Here is a 21,544-nt window from a genome sequence, read left to right as displayed (position 1 = left end):
ATGGCTGAAGCTCTACTGATTCTTCGCATACTCAAGACAATTATTGGTGTGGTAGGCATCTTAGATAATGGACTGGTCATTTTGGTGATCAGCAGAGTGAAGTTCATGCACACTCTGACTAATACCTTCATCTGTCACCAAGCTGTGATTGATTTCATCGGCTCTTTGCTCCTTCTACTACAGAGCAACATCCCCAACCCGGACCCTGTACCAGACACCATGGCGGGCCAAGTTCTATGCCGTGTGTGGATCGGAGACGCTATGCTCTGGCTCTTCTTCGTCATCTCAACATTCAACCTTCTTGGATTGACTCTTGAGAGGTATGCCGCTATCGTCTACCCGTTGAAGTACCGTACCTTCTTCGACCGTCGCCCAGCCATCATTATAATGATACTGGCTTGGATCATTGGTATCTTGCTCAAGTCCTACTCCTTCATCATATACAACGTAGTGGAGGGTGTCTGTAAATTCCAGCGTGTTTCTGTATCCTTCATCATCGGTCCCCTTCTCATTGTTCTCCAGTACTTCTTACCGGCTGGCGTGATGCTCTTCTGTTACATTCACACTGCCATCTCATTGAAGAAAGGTGCTCTACGAGTCGCCCCTGTGCCAGCCCCCATCATTATACATGTAGCCGGGTCCGAGCCGAAGCCCCCCGTGGTTGTGAACGACCAGCAGGAGTCCCTCTTCCGTGCCCGGCGAAACACCTTCAAAACCCTGGTCATCGTCTTTGCTGTATTCCTTATCTGCTGGAGTCCAAGTCAGATAACTTTCTTCATGTTCAATTGTGGATGGCTTCAGTTGGATTTCACCGGTGCATTGAATGTCTTCAGCACGTTCCTTGTTGCGGCTAACTGTTGTATCAATCCAATCGTGTACAGCATGAAGTACAAGCAGTTTCAGAGAGGAGTCAAATGCTTGTTTTACGGCGATGCGGCAATTCGTTCTCATATCTCTGGTGAGCGTTACGGATCTTCAAGCAACAACGGTACAGCTGAAACACACACCGGTGGAACTCGATCAAAATAAAGGACACTAAAATAACATCTCTGTTGAACTTAGAGACAACCTGATATAGCCACATTCTCCACTGGACTTTTGGATTCAGAAAAGTAACATTACTAGTGACAAGTTCTCCAGTTAACTGCACCTGTTCTTTAATTAATTAAAAAGTATTAATTAACGATAACAAGGTCTGTACATTTCCCCCAATATACAAATTATACTGTGCCTGAGAAGAAAACCAAAAGCCAAATGTACTTTTCGTGTTATTGTCAAAACTTATTTTTGATGTTGGTGGCTTAATTGAAACGTTATTATGTGTTTACTGTTTGTTTAACATAAAATAATATATTACATTTTATCGATATACATGTATTGTCATCGGATTTAAACATTACGTATGCTCAGAACTATAATGTCACATAGCTTTTCTAAAATGTAATGATCAAAGGCGATCGAATGAAAAATGCATTTATAAATTTGATAAAATTTATACAAATCAATCAATCGAATGTTTGACTTATAGACGATGTGACCTGTGACATCACATGTTTACAAAAGAGCCACAGAGCCTGGACTTTCTGCAGGCACCATTTGTACACAGCCTAATGGAATAAAACATAAAATCTTATTTTTATGGAGATTGCACTGTCTCATTCATATCACCTTTTGATATGATGAAAGGGGGCATGTCTCAAAACTTGTCCAGCTTTTACTTTTATAATTCTTGGATTTATGTGGAAATTATGACACAAAATGTCAACTTTCCCATAGTACCTGTGTAGTATCTTGCCTGGCAGAATTCACAAAGAATGCACAAGTCACACTTATGGTAAACAAAGTTCACATGGTCTATAGAATGAATTATTTTTTTGCAAAACAATTACTTGGAAGACCGTATTTTTATCACTAGACCCAAATTACCAGGAGCTGAAAATGTGCAAAGGAATTGATCAAAACCTTATAAGATGCACGAAGTACCTTAGGTCTGAGCTGGCGATTAATCTTAGGTTTTACTCTTACTGTTTGTTTTTTACTGCTTGTGATCTTCAGAATATTCACCTTTTCAGTAATTAATTTGAGGGAATTATTAGGAGTGCCTTTTCAAAATCGTGGTTACTTATAGAACGAAAGGCTTCAACTTGGTCGCGTATAAGAAATACATTTCCGAAGTAGGGTCACACAGTTGAAAAACGGAAAAAGTACAGTTTGAATTTTTTTATTTAGAAAACAAATTGATGTCGCATAATAGATGGGTCTGCATTTTGTTTTGCTTGAAGGCAAGCAAAAATCACTTTGCACAGCACCTGCAAAAGTGTCTTTAATTATTATTGCAAATGTATGTTTCTTAGGGTATATGTACACTGTAAAAAAAAAAAAAAAAAAATTGGACAAATGACTGAAAAGAGACTTTTAGGATGTTGCTAGTTGTCACCAAAAGAGTACGGGCCGATAACCAAGACTGACGCTCAACTCTCACTTGATAGACCCGCGCTCTCGGGAAATTCATTAAATGTGATAAAACAATCATGGAATAATATGAAAACAACCGTGGAGTTTGTTCATGCCTTAAATAAGACGCTCTTCCTGAGAAAGTGAGCACAACTTATTATTATTAATATCACAAGCCCTGATGCGACAGGTGCGCGTCCTGCTGGTGACCTCAGTCCTTCGCTCTAGGGGATCACTTTTAAAACTTCCTTATGTATTATTATTTTACTCTTCCACTTCCTTTCCTTAAGTCGTGGAGGGGGGAAACAAATACAGAAAAATACTTGTGTAATTTGTTTTAACTTGCCCTTATCATAAATTGATCTCCTTGTAATTGTTTAACCATCTATTAGGGATTCGAAGAAGCGACTCAACTCTGAAGACTGGTATCTGTAATCGAAGTCTCTTTCTAGAGAGAGTGAAGATAGACATGCTTTAATGAACCCAGAAAAAAGGGTAATCAGGCTACATAAGGTGATAAAAGCAACGGTTCAAATCAACCCAGTCTTCTCAAACAAAGAAATATGTGAATTTGGAAATTAGTGTTCGAGCATGGTTCGAGATACCTCTAAACTTGTTGGTCTCTCCTTAGAAAATTAGAAAAGAAGAATAATGGAAAGAATACACCGAGTCATATTTCACAAGACGAGGCGTTAACTACCTTCCAACAAACACCTTACACAACTGTTCAGGGACACCTCGCAGTTTAATTAGGCCCAGAGTCCCATTGCAGTTGGGTAAGATGAACAAACTACCACAATAATTATCCAGAGTGAGACCAATTAAGGTTAACGTTTTGGTTGATTGTCACGAAACAAGGCTTGTTTTGCTTCAATGATGTGGGCTAGTTGTTAATGGCCAACTATTTCCAACTGCACCATTAACACAGTAATTTAGCTCCTTGGTTCAACACACAACCTTTTCAATTCTGAGAACACTTGTAAAGGCCTGTATGCTCTGTTTTTGACAGGGCACCCATATCCCTGTGATAAACTTCTACTGGGGCATTTAAAGGGCACCAAGGCAATGACCAAGGGCATGGAGGCAATCGCCTATATTGCCTCTGTGAAGTATCAGGCCTGCTGGTGATATTAAGAACCCCCCCCCCCCCCCCAAAAAAAAAAAAAAAAATATATATATATAAATAAATAAATAAAAACATATATATATAAATAAACAAAATTAGGGATTGGTTTTTCTATGCATTCTGAAATCTATGCCAGAATTATCCAAATATGGAATAAGTAATACCAAGGGTCGAATCCAATTGCACGCTATAAGCACATAACAAAATGTACACCAAATGTTGGTTTTATTTCCAAAGAAAATTAAACATAATATTGTTTTATTTCCGTAGTTTTGTATGAGCTGCATCAAGCTCATTTGATATTAACAAGATGCTTATTGTGATACTGTACAATGTGAATGCATAAAACACACAGTTTTGTCCCAGAGCTTATCTAGTATAAAGCCCTTTATCAATAATTATAACATATAGTTAGCGTCAATACAGATTTATGTAAGTAAGAATCCACCGTCCTCACATTTATAGGCTCCTCTTCTACACGCTCCAAAAAATAATAGTAAGCAGGACTTTCAAACTCTGAAGTCCCATTTGTTTTCTTTCCAGGACAAAATTTTGAGTTCCCCTAAGCAGAGTGTTTATCTGCTAAGCAAAAGTAAGCTGGATATTAGTCGCAGATTGTTCATGTGACATGGTATGTTAGCTGGTCACCTTACTCTGTTGTTCGTGTGCTTAAGCAGCTACAGTGTGTATATGAAACTGGGCTCTGATCTTGTGAGACGCAATGCGTCTGTTGCTCAAATTGGACAGGAATAAGAAGGGGGGGGGTGTATCTTGTGAGACGCAATGAACATGAATGTACCTTCTTGCGTCTGTTGCTCAATTGGACAGGAATAAGAAGGGGGGGGGGTGTATGTTGGCTAATAGTCCTTTTACTCAATGATTTACATGTTAGAAATATAATAACAGTGTTTTATTAAATGTGTGTATCGATATGACACTTTAACCAAAATGCCTCTCATTGTCCAAAATAACTTCCGATGACAAACAAATCATAGCTCATCTGGATTAGCAATGATATTGAACAATCAGTGCACTGATAAAACTAGATTAGCAATTACACTGACCAATCAGAGCACTGATAGAACTGGACCAGCAATCACACTGACCAATCAGAGCACTGATAGAACCGGATTAGCAATGACATTGACCAATCAGAGCACTGATAGAACTGGATTAGCAATTACACTGACCAATCAGAGCACCGATAGAACCGGATTCGCAATGACATTGACCAATCAGAGCACTGATAGAACTGGATTAGCAATTACACTGACCAACCAGAGCACTGATAGAACTGGATTAGCAGTGAACTGACCAATCAGAGCACTGATATAGAACCTGATGAGCAATGAATTGACCAATCAGTGCTCAGATAGAACCGGATAAGCAGCGAAACTGACCAATCAGTGCACAGATAGATCTGGGTTTTTAGCAAGGACTTCTTAAATGAAACTGCAAAAGCCTAGACCAGGTCACAGTGGACACAAACTGTTGGCAATTAAAAAAAATTATCAAAAATAAATACATTGATTATTAGTTGTTGGCAGCTGAATTTGCATAATGGAGAGTGCATTATCATATATTGCTCACCCTCAGATATAATAATTAAAACAAAAAACCAAAACCCAGACTTATTGAGACATCCCCAACCCCAACGATTAGGCTCAGAACCAACCATATCCATAAACTCCACATCCAAGATGATTTGGTTCTGCAGTACTGGCTTCATCACAATTGTGGGTGGTTTTTTATGTAAATTACAAAATGTTGCTGTCGTGTGAAGTCCTAATCATTGCAAAAATCAAGCTGTTATAATAAGTAAATAAAGCTGGGACAAAAACAATCAATTGTAACATGTTGTGAGGCAGACATGTCTACACCACAGGGTTTCAATGGGTGTTAACTTAAATAACAAAAAATAAAAACCCAACATGATTAAAAAGTCAACGTTAAGCTCACCATAGATGAACTTGTGATTAAAACAAAACAAATCTATCACCCCCACCCCCTGTCTCTGGTCATAAGAAAATGAAAAGACTTAATTTCATAGAGCTTTTTAAACAGAACATGTTGCTCACCGAATCTTTTTGTCATGGACACCAGTCACAAACAACCTACATTACACGATGCTTTGGCTGCTCATCTGATTCTGCTTAGCACACATTTTTGAAATGATAAGCAACTTTTCTTGGCTATTTAGCTCTGTGATGTTGGGGTCAAGTTGGATTTATTAACACTGCAAAATCCTTTATACTGCTTCTTGAATCAATGGATGAAATGACTGCTACAGAATGAGCCTCAATTCAATGCTTTTTGTTTATTAAAATAAAATATAATAAGATGACTTGTGTTGTTTCCACTCTGGGGTTGAAGGACCGATAATTTACACTGCACTTCTTGTTTATCTCATGCTACGTATGTGTAGACTTTCCTGAAAACGGTAAATGGAAAAGAAGATGGATAACGTTATTAGATGTAAATATGCATCTGGGATAAAGAATATTCATTTTGGTTTTATCCTGAACAAAACGAAATTGAATGGCCGAATTCTGAATTTGAAACGCAGTAACAACTGGAAAAGCAAAACAGCTCTAATTCGAACGCATGAAAATTAAATTGACTGCTCATTTGCCGAATTTGACCGAGAAAACCTATATTAAGAATGATACAAAATTATGCATTATATATTCAAATAAAATAAGTATTTTTTCTCTAGACTGTTTTCTGGTAAAAAAAAACAATTTTCTAGACTGTTGCCTGGTAAAAAAGAAAAGCAGTTTTGTTTAAAGCAATTTTCTAGACTGCTTGCAGTATTCTATAAAGCAATGCAAAGCATCTTTGATGGGGGTAAATGATCAGGGTACAGAATTGGGTTGTAGGAAAGGTTATGATTTAAGGGAAGGTATTGCGGTATGGCGGGGGGGGGGGGGGGCTCACCTGTCTTCTGTCGTCCTGGCTAAATACTCCCTCTCAATAAGGCTTTCTATTCTCTTCTTGATGACCACTGGACTTGGTAGAAACCTAGATTTGAGCTGTTCGGTAACCTGCAAACAAATACAACTTACAACTTACATTTCTTGTTTGTTTTTATGCAAGAGGATAAATTCAAGTTGTATGTGAATTTGCTTTGTTGGTAATAATAGCCCTATGACAAGCTTGATGCATTTCTCTTCAGAAATGTACACTAAACAGTTTCTGGTTAATGCCATTTTTACAGGCAACTTTGGTTTTGTCTTTGATCTGGTCAGTCTCTAGAGATATCAAAGCAAACCATACTGCTGAAAACATTGGGACAATTATGTACAAATACAAATACACAAGAGACGTTTTACTGTGATACAAACAAACTGTTGATGACTTGCATGTTAGCCGAAATGGTTGAGACCAATTAGAACTCAATCCAAGGCAGGGAAGTTCTTAATGAGAAGTCCCCAGATCCACTAAGCGAAAGAAATAGTCCCGGCCGATTTTCTACCTTCCCACAAGCAGTACTTAAAAAGCAAAACAGTTTTTTTGCAGAACTCAGAATTCTCCCGAATTACGCAAATCTACTCCCAGGTGGTAGAATAATTTATAAAGCAGGACAATCTCGCAAACCAAATACTAAAACCTACCTCTGCTACTAGTACATTATGCTGTCTCTTCTTCCTGGACTTCATGATGCGAACGATTGCTGCTTCTATCGTAAGTCACTCAGTTAAGAATTATATCAAGTATAATGTTCTGCACAACTTGGAAAGTTAACAAAGTCTAAAGCTTTGAAGTTGGTACTGATCAATCTGGCAAAAACTTGTCTTTGTACTTGTCTTTGTACCACAAAATTCAAATCCCTTCTCACAACTTATTTAATGTCACAGGTTTTCAAAGACTAATTTTGTTGTCTGTTTTTTTTTTTTTTTTTTAACTGTTCCTTGAAACCTAGCAGTGTAGATATGTGCACATTACAAGTCTTAAATGTTATTATTATTATTAATCCATCTATGGTTACAGGGGACATGATAGATTCCAAGTATTTGAAGTAAAGGATATTCATGCTTCCTGTCTTCATCGACCCTCGTCCTGGTTTCTTTCCTCTCTGGTTCAGACTCGCCTTTAGCCGCCACTAAAGAATGAAAAATACAATCACAAATAATGCCAGTTATTTACAAACTATGTTTCTTACAGGTACACAATGTCATTAATTATCTCCAAAGAAACTATTTTCCTGTTTGAAGAGAGTGGTCGTAGTTGTATCTGTGTTCTGATCACTACAGCTGAAATAAAACCACTCTTTAAGTTCACAATCATACCAACACAAAGTACATCTAATTTATTTTAGCAACAGACTTTTTGCACAAGTCAGTAGTGCAGTAGGGGCCCTCAAGTTGATATTGATATAAATAGCCAATCATCGTAGAACAATATCGTACCTGTTCTGTTTTTACTTTAGTGTGGATGTTGAAATCCAGACTAATAATCCATAAATTCTTATCTGTTGGTCTAGTTTCTGACTCACCTGTTTGGATCTTGACCCTGAATAGCTTTGAGGTGAACTGATCGTTGACTGTAAAAATGTGACTATTTTCTGTAAAACAATAAAGTAAAACCATACAGAGTCATTAGTCTCAAATGTCTAAAATGTCCCCAAGTTCTTTGGTTCAAAATCCTCCCAACATTGTAAGTCTGAATATTATAGCAAATCAGTAAGTAGAAAGTCCCAATATTAAGTAGTCATACATACCGATTTCTTTACACTTGGGATCTTTGACTAATATTCTCTGCGTGGGTTTCCCTAAGGCAAGTGACTGTAATGCTCGTATCAGGTCCTTCGCTGGGATATCCGTCTCTTGGCCAATCTCCTGTAAAGTGGGAGGAAACAAACAAGATTAGATCAAGTTTTGTCTTCAAGGTGAGCAGGCTACTTCTGCATAAATCCAAATGTCTGATTAGACCTTGCAGCGAATGCTCTGGGGCTGATTTCATTGAGCTGCTAAGCAAAAATAAGCAGGATAACATTTACAGACTATACATGTGCCATGGTATTCTAGCTGGTAACCTTATTTTCTTGTGCTTAGCTCCATTTTGTGCTTAGCTCCATTTTGTGCTTAAGAAGCTCAATGAAATAGGTTTGTGGTCTTAGCTGATCGTCGATAATGAAGAGTTACTTGTGCTATGATCTTTCTAGAAGTAGGACCTTATATTTTCCATGATGGTAATTACAAACTCGTGATGTTTGTGATAACGCTGTGACATTGCTGGACTGTGTACTTAAGACGACTTCTATTGGTTTATCAATGAGAATGGCAAGGTTTAATAAAATGATTCTACCTCATACGTGACTTGTTCTCTTGAATTGAATAGCATCAGGATGCACATCTGATATGTAGAAACTTGGATGATGTGTCTCTTCAGTTCACTCTTACCAACCTCCTAGTTGTAAAGAGAAAAGAAAATAAGGGTCACAACAGAGTTTAATTTGTCCTGCTTAAGAGAAGTATAATGCCCTACAAATGATTTGTCTACCCTTAATATATAGTACCGCTGGTTTAGGTGAGGTTTCACAATGTGAAAATCTCTTTTGAGTAGTATTGGTTCTGACAAGAACTGCTGGTTGACAACTCAATGTTATGCTCAGTATTCTCTGATCATCTTTCAGAGGAGAATGCTGGACTAAGTGCTACCTTGGCTCGGTGATGGGAGAAGGAGGGAACAGGAACTGAGTTTATTACAGTTCAGGTTGAACAGTGCTTTATTGTGCAGAATTTTCTGTCTTTTCTCAATCTCTGCTTCTTGTCTGTACAATGTTCAGTACTGTACAGCAGTGAGTATTATTCGCAGCAGTGAGTATTATTCGCAGCAGTGAGTATTATTCGCAGCAGTGAGTATTATTCTATAACACTTACCTTTTTTGAGCCGTAAAATACTGCATGTAGATCTGCTGAGCCGAGCTGTGGTGTTAGTGAGATCTGTCTCCCTGTGTGTTTTGTCAAATAGAACCTCTTGAAGGCTTCAAAGGCTCCTCTAGCCTGGTGTGGTATGGTGCACTGTGGTGTGGCGGACTGAGTGGGCCAGAATCCAGTAGTTAGGACTCGAACACTGAGATCTACTCCATACATGTTGATCTGTCAAATAGATAGAGACTAATAACACTACAGTCTTATACTTTCTCTTTCTTACTTTCTAGTGTCACATTCATGGTTCTCGCACTGCCAGACACACCGGGGCAAACCCCTTGTCTTTGCGATAAGTGTGTACTGGGGTCTTTTGCATGCCCTGATAGTTTTTTAAAGCAACACACATGACCTACAGCTTTACGTCTTATCCGAAGGACCAAGCTATGGTTAAATATCTTGTTTAAGGACACAAGTGTCAGGACCGTGACTCAAACCCACACTCTGCATATCAGATACAGCAGAGCTTGTGTACGGTGCTCTTAACCGCTCCGCCATGACACTGCCACAGCACACATCTAAACCAGAGCCCAAACCTAAACTTTGGTTTCATTGCTGTACACTTACTGACACTTACTTGAGCTGTTTGTACATGATTCTTGAACTCATCCATGAAGGTGTTGGACACAGTCATGTCTTTAAACATTCCTTCTAGTTTGGATGTGAACTGGCAGCCGCATTCCGTCTAAAAAAAAATACAATAGAAATAGGAAAGTATTACGCTTGAATGACTCTAATTATGTTAATACCAAGCGGGAGGGACCAACAATGAAAGCAGAAACTTCTCTTCCAAGTTTTACCAGTTAAAATACACCCCTTGCATATGACACCATACTCTCAAAAACCGCCCTAACTGAGGCCTAAGGAGGCAAGTCATTGGACAAAAGCTCTTCTTTGTGAGTAAAACGTCCTCGTGACCCCAGCATCCCTGTAGCGTTTGGCATTATGCAAGGGGGTCTATTCATTGCATAAGTTGTTTCAGCACATTAGTTGCCTTAAGCTACCCAGTGACATTGGACCCTGATGCTTCACTTTTATCTCCTTATTTACCTTAAGCTTTGAGATCATGTTTTTCTCTGAGTCATCAGAAACACTCTTATTAAGAAGTAGTCTCTTTGCAAGATGTTGCTTGTAGTAACGCTCAAAGACATCCTTCTCTTGTAAGAACCTAAACAACACCATGCTCTTGTCCAAGATTGCTTCCACTTCTTGTTCCGTTAGCTGAGAAGGAAACAAAAATGGTAATTAAATTATGATTGTAATGATGATTATGATTATGTCGTATGCTATGTCGGTCTCTTAATAAAGTGTGTCGGCCAGTTGATGGCTGTGTCCAAAGCTTGATGAAAGACTGTAAAGCCCCCATTAAGGCCAAAGTGTGGGCAGTCAGTTGTTGTGTGATGCATTGTCTATGGTTCACCAGATTCACAAAGCAAGGATGCAGCAAGGCCCTGCATCAGTGCAGCACTGATTCAGGAGGCCCCTGATAAACAATGTCCTACTAATGCTTAGTGTATCCTTAAATTACCTTGATATTAAATGCAAACCCCTTATAATCTTTGTATCTTCTCCATTTTTGGAGGTTTTGAGGAAATAAATAAATAAATCAATCAATAATGCCCGGCCCGATGAAACAATTGTTCTAGGTGAGGTTTGCGGTAGCACCAAGTGTAAATCTCTCTTGAGTATTGTTGGTTTTTGACAACCCAACGTTTGGGTCAGTATGCTCTGATCGTTTTCAGGACAATGAGTTGTTAACCAGCAGTTCTTTTCAGAACCATCACTATCACAAACCTTTACTAATTATACTTTCATCATACAAAGCCTCCTACAATTTGTTTAGTCAAAACATGAAGAAGAATATTGGAGAGAATTTGTGGAGAGAACATATGACTTCCTTACCCCTTTGACGCCTTTCTTTAGCTTGTCATCGATGAATAAGGACAAGTACTCAGGGGACTTGGCGTTGAGGTTGAGGAAGTATTCAAAATCTCCTGAGATGGTTTGTTTAAACTTGCGATCATTGTTGAACGATTCTCGCAAGAACATGTCGAATCTATCCTTCAGCTCTAGCAGGTCCTGAACAAACAAAAAAACAAATATCCCTTAATGTTTGGTTCCCAAAATAATCTACATGGCTAGAACAGAAAAGGCTGGTCGATAGTTATTTTTTTGACAAAATGCCCTCTCAACCACATTGCTTGTGTAAATTCAGAAGACCAGCAACTCTCTGAATCTAAATTATGTAGTTGGCAAAGTATCCTAATGGAGACATCACACCAACTTTTTGTACAGAAGACAATGGTAAAATATCAGCTTTAGATGTCAGGGGAAAACCCCTATAGGGAAAACCCACAAAATCAGGCAGGGAAGGGAAACCCCACCAGTCAGGCAGGGAAGGGAAAACCCACCCAGTCAGGCAGGGAAGGGAAAACCCACCCAGTCAGGCAGGGAAGGGAAAACCCACCCAGTCAGGCAGGGAAGGGAAAACCCACCCAGTCAGGCAGGGAAGGGAAAACCCACCCAGTCAGGCAGGGAAGGGAAAACCCACATAATCAGGCAGGGACTGAAGCCCCCAATCCACATGCTAGGCTCTGGTCTGAGCTCGAACCGGGGTCCATAGAGGTGAAAGGCAGTGACAGAAACCACTAGGCCAACCTGACTGCTGCCATCAACCATGTTACTCGTCTAAATTCACAAAAGCAACAACTTAACTAAACACACTGTATTGTGTTCAAGTACTCTAGAACCTGAGCTGAGACTTCAACCTTTAGTAGACTTAACCCTCCCTCACCACAACTTACCTGGACATACTGTATGGGGTTCTTTCCACAGTCTTCCTCTAGTACCCAAGGTTCTACCCCGGTCTTTCTCTAATACCCAAGGTTCTACCCCGGTCTTTCTCTAGTACCCCGAGGTTCTACCCCAGTCTTCCTCTAGTACCCAAGGTTCTACCCCCAGCCTTCCCTCTAGTACCCAACAACTTACCTGGACATACCGTATGGGGTTCTTTCCACAGTCTTCCTCTAGTACCCAAGGTTCTACCCCGGTCTTCCTCTAGTACCCCAAGGTTCTACCCCGGTCTTCCTCTAGTACCCAAGGTTCTACCCCCAGACTTCCCTCTAGTACCCAACAACTTACCTGGACATACTGTATGTTCTTTCCACAGTCTTCCTCTAGTACCCCAAGGTTCTACCCCGGTCTTCCTCTAGTACCCAAGGTTCTACCCCCACACTTCCCTCTAGTACCCAACAACTTACCTGGACATACCGTATGGGGTTCTTTCCACAGTCTCCCTCTAGTACCCAAGGTTCTACCCCGGTCTTCCTCTAGTACCCAAGGTTCTACCCCCAGACTTCCCTCTAGTACCCAACAACTTACCTGGACATACTGTATGTTCTTTCCACAGTCTTCTTCTAGTACCCCAAGGTTCTACCCCGGTCTTCCTCTAGTACCCAAGGTTCTACCCCCACACTTCCCTCTAGTACCCAACAACTTACCTGGACATACTGTATGGGATTCTTTCCACAGTCTTCCTCTAGTACCCCGAGGTTCTACCCCGGTCTTCCTCTAGTACCCAAGGTTCTACCCCCAGACTTCCCTCTAGTACCCAACAACTTACCTGGACATACTGTATGGGATTCTTTCCACAGTCCTCCTCTTGTACCAATGCCTTGCCTTGCTCCCTTAGATACCCGCTCACACACTTGCACATCGTCTCCAGACCCTTAGGGACTCGAATGAAAAGCTTGTACATACACGCCAAGTCTGTAAGAAATGTGTCAAGATGTGAAAAATACATGAAGTTTCATCACTCTGAATTCTCCAAAAATGTAATTAAGCAGTAAATCAAGTCATTGTTTTGAAGATTGCTCTGCCCAAGTAACTCGTTAAGTAAACAAGCAAGTTGAAGCTTTGTCTTCAAAACACGACAGGGCTGATGATTGATGCATTAACTTACCGTCTTTCTTGTTGTTTTTCAGCATGTGGACTACACCTGAGTTTTCCATCTGCAAAGGGAGAGATTAAACATGTTCATTAACATTGGCCTCTTTCCTTCGAAAAGTACTCTAAGTTTTGATTAAAAAAAGAACAAGGGTTCAATTCCAGTACCAGCATTGCAAATTTAAAATTGTTTAATTCAAAAATAGTTAAATACTTACATCAACAATGTTCTTCATGTGTTTGCTTATCAACTCATCCTCTAGAACCTATACATAAACAAGAAAAATCAAGTTAAGGTACTTTGAATAAGTAAAAGAATAACTCAAAACCTGAGGTCAAACTTTATAGTGTTGCCTAGAGCTAGCAAATATGTATATTCATATGCAGGCCTCAAATTGACCCACTGCACCCAAAGCAATTGCCATGGTGCCCTTTGCAAAGTTCAAGTACTTAATTTACATTTTCCTTATAGAGTGCCACTTACCAGAGGGAAATTGCAGTGACGCTGCTCCTTCAAGAGCAAAGTTCAAGGCCTGGGCCAATACTTATGAGTGACTGATAATCCCTAAGAGTCAATTTGTCAATAAAGGGTTTGGTTGTGGGGTGGGGGCAATACCTTAACAATAGGTTCCTCTGTTGATTTATCTAGGTAGTGTGCTGCCCTCTCTGCCTCTTCATTAATACGAGCCTCAACCTTGCGGATGTAAACTGAAGCACTGTTTTCAGCAAGGAACTTCTGGCTCTCCGCCTATGTACAAGAAGTAAAGATAAAGTTCTGTCAGAGTGTCAAACTGTTTAGGTTACCAGGAGTCGATTTCACAAAGAGATAGTACTAGTCCTAGGAGATATAAAAAACGTCCGGCTAGTCCTAAGTTAGGTTGAGTAACTCATCCTAACTCGAGATAAGACGAGTCTTAACTCTTTGTGAAATCCACCCCTGGGCCTTTACAAGAATGTTCCTGTACCCAAAACGTGCCAAACCTTGATGTGATGCAAAAGGAGCCACTTGTCAAATCTAACCACACAAACCCAGGGGTCTTTCTAAAACCTCAGCTTGGGCTCTGGCTTTGGCTTTAGGCTCTGTCTGGTGATGTTTGAAACACAGTGTGCAAAACACTAATTCTCAAAAAATGTATCTGCCTGAAGGCCGAGCTGCGTTTCCAATACATTAGCAGCGCGTGGAGCCCAAGCTGGAGATGAGGCCCAAGCCAAGGTTTGAGAAAGACCCCAAGATTCTTTCTCTGTCCATTGAAACCAAACGGCTTGATGTAGAATGGCTTACCTGATAAAACTCAGCTGACTGTTCTAAGAAGGGTTGCTCAAAGTCTTCTTCATAAACTGATCTGGAGTCAATTCCAAGAACCATCAATGTATGGCAAGCATTCTTTACTGCTGATCTGTTATGTCAAGGTAAACACATGCTTTCAATCAAGGGATTCTCAGTGTACTACAATTACCATCTTTTTTCTTAGCAAGATTTTTTTTAAGCTAAGAAAACTTGTGTGTGTAAACAACTACACATGTATGACATTGACTAAGAGAGGTTTTTGGTAACACCATAAGAAAATCTCTTTTGAGTAGTGTTAGTTCTGAAAAGAACCGGTGGTAAACGACTCAAGGTTTCAATCAGTATGCTCTGATCGTCTTCAGGAGAAGCATACCGAGAAGAATAAAAACACTGATCGAAACGTTGAGTCGTTAACCACCGGTTCTTTTCAGAACTAACACAAGTAAAAAGAGATTTACACATGGTGCTACTGCAAGCCTCTCTTAGTTCTACTTCCACAATGCAAAGTTTCATATCTCACATGGTTTGTAGTGAATATGGAAAGTGGCATCAATAAATTTTGTTTCTTACCTGTCGACAACTTCTCCTCTACGTTCCTTCATGACCAGCTGAAGTAGAGTCTGTCGTAGATGGTCACGAATGTTACCGTAGCGGACCACCTGATCACGGAATATTTTCAGCCCCAGGTTGTATACATTGTCCACTTTGTTCTGCTGTACGTATACACGGTCCTGTCAAACAATGGCAATGAGCTATAATTAAACTGTCCAGATTCTCTCCATAGGGACAAAAATCTGAAGTGATTCCGGAGAAAATAATATAATAACAATGCTACAAGCGTTTTTTTTTTTTAACAATTCAAATATTTTGTTTCATAAATCATTGGCTATCTGGGGGCCTTTTATTGCCCGATTATTGTTAGCAATCTAATTTTTATCCAATCTTTTGGTCCATTTGTAATTACAAAACAAAATCCCTGCAGGTGACATATTGAAAATGTTTCATTTAAAGGCCAGTGTATCCGATTTAGAAAAAGTTTGTTTGTGTTTCAATTACAAACACTGTAGCAATGCAGTGTAATGCTATGCTTACCAACCACGTGATTATTCTTACATGTTAAATTTAAAAAAAAACAATAACATACATTTGTCATTTATCAATGGCCAAAAAATAATAGAAACTAAACCGTGTATTTCTTTTAGTTGAGAATATAACATTTCAAGATTGTAGTTTCAATAAAAAAATTGGCGGCTTCAAAGCCTATAGAGCCAGAACACAAAGCACAAAGGAAGTGCCATGGCTGCTACAGGTAGATATCCATAGCATTAATTATTGGAATTATCACCACTGTATCGACATATACACCAGCAGTAAATTACATTAAATAAATAATAATTTGTTTTACAAATGTCATCCATCATTATGTTCATCTTCCTAGCACAGTGTCTACCTTTCAATTAACAATACACAGTACATATATACATGAATAAACATACATTATAAAGGTATCTAGTATTCAAGGCCCATGGCAATTTAAACAAGGATTGTAGATTGCATTATACAAAGAATCAAAGATACTGAATGTAAATTTGACTGGTAGGTAGATGTGACTGTTGTAATATAATACACACATGTAACTTTGTATAAGCCACCTCTGATCACCAGAGGGAAATATCTACCAAGGCCAAATGGACAGACTGGATATACCATCAAGACAAACCCTAACCATTTGCCTTTATGGTTGTAGGAATTCCTGGGATGCTTGAAAAGTAACGTAATCATGTCTTGGTTCAGGAGGGAGGTGATTGAGTTATAATGAATCAGGGGGTCACATGAGGGTGAAGTGATGGAAGGTGAGAGGGGAATGGGGTTGGGGTGGGTGGGGGCAAGTGGGGATGAGTGGGGGTGACTGGGGGCGAGTGTGAGTAGGGGAGGGAGGCGACTTCAAAGAAAAGAAAGGGGCTCAGGAAAGAGACAGGAAATGTCTCCTTCGTCCAACATGTCAAAGAGTGATGTAAAAATGTAACTCAATGACAAATAAAGATGACATAACATTGCAACTTAAATTACAGATAATAATAATTAGTAGACAGAAGTTTTAACGGCTGTTATAAATACATTCTCAATTAATTGATATGTCCTTCTAATTGCCCCAATACAGAACTCAAGGTAGCTGCCAGCATGTATTGAAAAGGGTCTAAGCCGGGTTCTCCACAAGCGGTTTTGATTCTCAAAATATCAAATGCGCCTGTTCAAAAATATAGCGACCCAGACAAAATCAAATGGATTGGTTTTTGCCTGAGAAAAATTTAACCCTGTGGAGAACCCTGACTAAGGAATTTATCCAAACTTCTTTTTAAGTTAAAACTCTTTGAAAACTTGCAAACTATTAAATACAACAGTGGTATCTGATAATCTGAAAATATCCATGTGTAGGATAGTAGAGAGGGTTTTACTAACCATGTACATCAAGATATCTCTGATCATCACCATGGCAGTCTGATGGTCATTCCATGCTGCGTTTAGTGTCTGTAAGAAGTTGTTATTCAGTGACGTCAGAACATCAGCTCGAACCTGTTGAAGAAAAGAGTGAGAATCCTCATTATACTTTGAATGGAATCATCAGTACAAAATTGTTTATCATCAGAGGTTGGGTCAATTTAAACTTATTTAATTGCCTGACTGGTCACTAAAGATTTGTGTGAAAGCTGTAAGTTTTCAGATTATTAAAAATACCTAATGTCTTAATTTCATGAGAACAACACATGCACTTTACATAAAAATAGCTTAAATTTGCATCGGAATGAAGAATATCATTTGGTTTTACCCATACACTGATGTGTGATAAGCACTGAATACTGTGTTTTCCTACGACCTGCGAGCAGATATCCACAGGAATCTACTCTAGAATAGGGGTGGGAGGAGGAAGGGGGTTCAAACCCCACCAGGGTAGTATACAGATTATGGTGGTTGTTGAAAATCAAATAGAATCTTACCTTTTCCACTAGATGTTCAGTGACGACATCTCTAAGCCCTGTGTATAGTCGTTCACCATGTTTATGTAGCACCATGGTGTAGGCATTCCTATATAGCTCCTCAAAGCTAAGACCACTATTATTCTTACGTTGGATCTCCTGTATAGCGTTCTTCAGCAAAGCCCAGATGTTGTCAACATACTTGTCATCCATGTTAGTCTGAATGAAGACAAAATAAACTAGGATGAGAAATATTCTCTGCCGGCTACCTACAACTAACTGCGTCACGTTATATGTGATGACTGCTGTGGTTTTTATGAAGTTTAACTCCGTTCTGAGGTTAGGCTCATCAAACCCCTTACAGAGCCCAAAATGTTTGTCAGCTTTCATCAATATGACAAACTGTATTGATCTCTCTTGATATTATCAAGTATTAAGACAAAATTACCAAAACTAAGACGCTACTGAAAATTTCTTGATGTAATTGATTTCCTAGAAAAAGCAGGAATAAAAACACATCTGCTTAGAATAAAGTGGCTACATTCTTTCTGCCACACAAACGAGAAGAGACTTCATGCTACAAGTGGATGTGCTCTAATTAGACAGTTCCACTTCTATCCTAAGAACGGGGAAACATCAAATTATCCACTGGTAATTAATAGTTAAGGTTAAAAGTTGATGCTACTGGATGTTGTGCATGAGTGACAAGGGCCGGCCAAAGAAAAAATTCATCAATCCTCGTGATGACCAGACCAGCGGACCTGGACCACTGGGCTTGGACTTAAGTGGGGCAACTAAGTTAGAAACTCCTTAAACAAATTGGTAAGTGGATTCTTGGCCAATTTTAATATGATGTACACTAATACGCTTTCGACATATATTTTGTTTTAAAGCTACAGACTTACACCATTAACTGCTAACATAGCCCACATCTTTCAGTTTCAGAGACTCAAAACTTGACAGGTCCCAAATCTTTCTAAATCCTCCTGGTTTTTTTCTCTCCTAAATATGTTGAATGACCCAAATCCTTCTGGATACTCCTGTTACAAACTATGAATTAGGATTTTTGCATACTGAACACAGGACATACAACAAAATGGTATGAGAATTATATAGCTTTAATGCTGGCAAACGCGTCATGTGTTTATCACATGTATTTGTATTACAAAGAAAATATTCTCAGCAAAGAAGTACTAAAATGCTTTGTTGTTTATATGGGTTTGTATTGAGTAAAATGACATTTTTACAGTCCTAAAATAATAGAAACTAAGTCACGCCCAATGTGTCTGACATCACTCAAATGATAAAAAAGTCAGAGTTTAATTTTAATGTGCATTTGACACAGAGGATCCCTACCAGGAAATGATGTGGTACATCAATGTACAGACATTATTTATGGATCCAAAGGCCCCGCCTCTGCCCCTAACAAATCATCATATTTAATCTTTTGTACAAAGCAACACAGAGGGTCATAATGTATGTCACATTGTGTTCTTGATTGACAATGACATCCTGGATCTGTCAGTGTAGGTCATTCTCTTTGTATGTAAACAGTGGGAAATCATCCACACAAATTATACATTAAGATATTAATTACATTTAAAAACAATTTTTAATAAACAAACAATCATTCTCATAACTAGCATCTATCTATCTTCAAGTTAAACATTTCTTGGGATTTTTTTCAGAACTAAAATTGTGATATAAGTTGTTCATACATGTTCAAAATATGTTGTTAATAATTGTTCAATTAAACTCAAGCACAACTAGTGAATTTCTTGGGCTTTGATAGTAAAATTTACAAATCAATCATAAAAAGTCCAACTCCTTCAATATCCTTTTTGCAAAGTGCAGGAACTAAGAGGAAGATCCAGAAGTAAAAGGACCATGATGGGTTTCTGATTTGAGAGGATTTGGAAGGAATTGGGCAATCAGATTATTTTGTACACAAGAGAAAATATAGGGATTTGGACTATATGCAGCTTGCCTAAAATAAGTTTTCAAAGCAAGGATAGGGGTGGCTGGGTGAGGGGAATGTATGAAGCCTGTCATATTAAGAAAAATGTTGGCCCTTAACGCTCTTCTTCTGACCTGAGGGATATGGGGAATTTGGGCTAAGCAAATGGTCTAGTCTCTTGTGTTAGATAGGGTTAGGGTTAACAAAATTAAAGTTGACTACTACATATGTAAACATTGACCAGCATAATAATTCACAACACCTTACAAAAAGAGTTACAATTGGTACCAACCAGGCTAATATTTTATGAAGGTTACATCAGATCATGTTGACCTCTGTTGCCCTTCACCTTGTTCACCTTGTCCTTGATTATCGATGCCCCATTAAAAATTACAATTCGGGGGGGGAAACCAATTTTCACACAAAAGTAACCTGATCACTGCAATAAATTCCTGACCTTTCTGTACCTACCTGTCGAAAATTGTTGGTTCCCAATTTGGACCAACCAAACGTCAACTTAAAATGTTCCTTGTAATTTTTTTGTATTGTATGTATATTGTATTTTTGTATCCAAATTTAGTCTGCATTTTCCACACTTTATTAAAAAGTCTGCACAGCTTGGACTGCATTTTAATTTTGTAAAGCCTATTTAATTTTTTGATTTAGAAGTTCATGATTGAAATTTAGTAGTAAATCAACTTTATTTTAATTTTTTATTTTGTAAACAAATAAAAATAAGTAAGAATTATTGAAATAAAAACGAATAAAATAGATTTTTCATTTTAAACAAATGATTTTTCTTACCGGGAAAGCCCGAATCCGCATCTTTGTGTCTTTCTTCGTACCCTTCGTTAAACTCATTTTGATTTGAAGTCGTCTTCACGTTGATTTAAAAACATCAAAACTTTGTATATTCGCAGTTCGGTGAACACCCAAAATTGTCGGTGACACACCATTCACCGATGTCAGTCGACGTTCCGTTTGTGCATATGCAGCAGGCAGACAGTACACCGAGTGCTCAGCCGTAGCTCTCGAGCAAAACGGCTTCAAAATGCCTCTTAAACCAAACTATGTTCCTACTCTCTTCTGGATATCCTCGGTTGATTCTAATTTTAAAAAAATATGACACGATTTGGAAAAACTGGTGTTAAATAGTCACCAAAAAACGCAAATTCCTATCGCTATTTTTAGACGAGAAACGCATCGGTGTGAAGTTTATAGACAGTAGAGATTTGTTTACCGCTTGACCTCCGCCCTATTTTACCCATTCGCCTCAGTTAACAAGATAAGTTTTCACGTAAATTTCCTTTCTGTGGACATTTGATTCCCTAATAATTTACAAAATTGCACTTCTCTCGGAATAAAACGATGTTTTTCGGAAATTATTTATTTTTCGGAAATAATAGGAAGCTCAGGCGAATGAATAAAAAGTGACCTTTGCGAGTGAGCTGGTTCTAGCTAGCTCCATATGACGTAAATAATACAAAAATACAGCAACAATAATGTGAGTGATAATGAACTTGCTTTTAAAGTAAAACAAAATAAAGAAAAGAACGAAATACTTCTTTTTCGTTTTTGTTGTAGTTAATATTTATTATCAATCTAGATAAATGATTTAATAAAAATAAACCGCCTAAAGAAATTCTTCAAATTCTTTCAGATTTTTTCCCCATTCGATTTAAAGAGAACAGCCGTCACGCGGGTACCAGTTAAGAAATGCATGTCTTTGTTCTGTCCCAACTTCAGAATTGTCCCAACTATAGTTGGGCTGTCCCAACTTGAGTGTTACAGATGGGACGCGGCTGGGATCCAGAATCTGTAATCAACTAGTCTTGTCTCGTGTTGGTTTGTCACAATTTTCCTAACGTG

At 38.7% G+C, this 21,544-nt stretch overlaps 2 protein-coding genes across 2 annotated transcripts; one reads left to right on the top strand and one right to left on the bottom strand.

Annotated features, from left to right (window-relative positions):
• On the top strand, positions 1–1,029 carry LOC117298594 (cholecystokinin receptor-like). Its single transcript, XM_033781913.1, has one exon. The coding sequence runs from the start codon at positions 1–3 to the stop codon at positions 1,027–1,029; it is 1,029 nt and encodes a 342-aa protein (XP_033637804.1).
• A 2,726-nt stretch (positions 1,030–3,755) lies between these two features.
• Positions 3,756–20,887, bottom strand: LOC117298431 (cullin-3-like). Its single transcript, XM_033781690.1, has 20 exons — positions 20,480–20,887; positions 17,740–17,937; positions 17,204–17,317; positions 15,314–15,474; positions 14,738–14,852; positions 14,072–14,203; positions 13,674–13,721; positions 13,472–13,520; positions 13,133–13,278; positions 11,413–11,589; positions 10,561–10,731; positions 10,088–10,195; positions 9,463–9,681; positions 8,888–8,989; positions 8,301–8,418; positions 8,076–8,144; positions 7,610–7,682; positions 7,195–7,264; positions 6,518–6,624; positions 3,756–6,011 (listed from the first exon to the last, which is right to left on the bottom strand). Exons 1-20 carry the CDS (start codon positions 20,534–20,536, stop codon positions 5,987–5,989), a joined length of 2,259 nt encoding a protein of 752 aa, XP_033637581.1. The 5' UTR covers positions 20,537–20,887; the 3' UTR covers positions 3,756–5,986.
• Between the last annotated feature and the right edge of the window lie 657 nt (positions 20,888–21,544).

Source organism: Asterias rubens, chromosome 13, assembly GCF_902459465.1.
Source record: "Asterias rubens chromosome 13, eAstRub1.3, whole genome shotgun sequence".
In the NCBI taxonomy this organism is placed as follows: Eukaryota; Metazoa; Echinodermata; class Asteroidea; order Forcipulatida; family Asteriidae; genus Asterias; species Asterias rubens.
The sequence above is the reverse complement of the archived record's forward strand: the minus strand, read 5'-3'. Positions and strand labels throughout refer to the sequence as shown.

Coding starts and splice junctions, on each gene's coding strand:
- LOC117298594 (XM_033781913.1), top strand. CDS start 1: ATGGCTGAAGCTCTACTGATTCTTCGCATACTCAAGACAATTATTGGT.
- LOC117298431 (XM_033781690.1), bottom strand. CDS start 20,536: ATGAGTTTAACGAAGGGTACGAAGAAAGACACAAAGATGCGGATTCGG. Junction 10,196..10,560: donor ACATGATCTCAAAGCTTAAG/GTAAATAAGGAG, acceptor ATTTTTTTTTAG/ACGGAATGCGGCTGCCAGTT. Junction 8,990..9,462: donor TATTTTACGGCTCAAAAAAG/GTAAGTGTTATA, acceptor CTTTACAACTAG/GAGGTTGGTAAGAGTGAACT.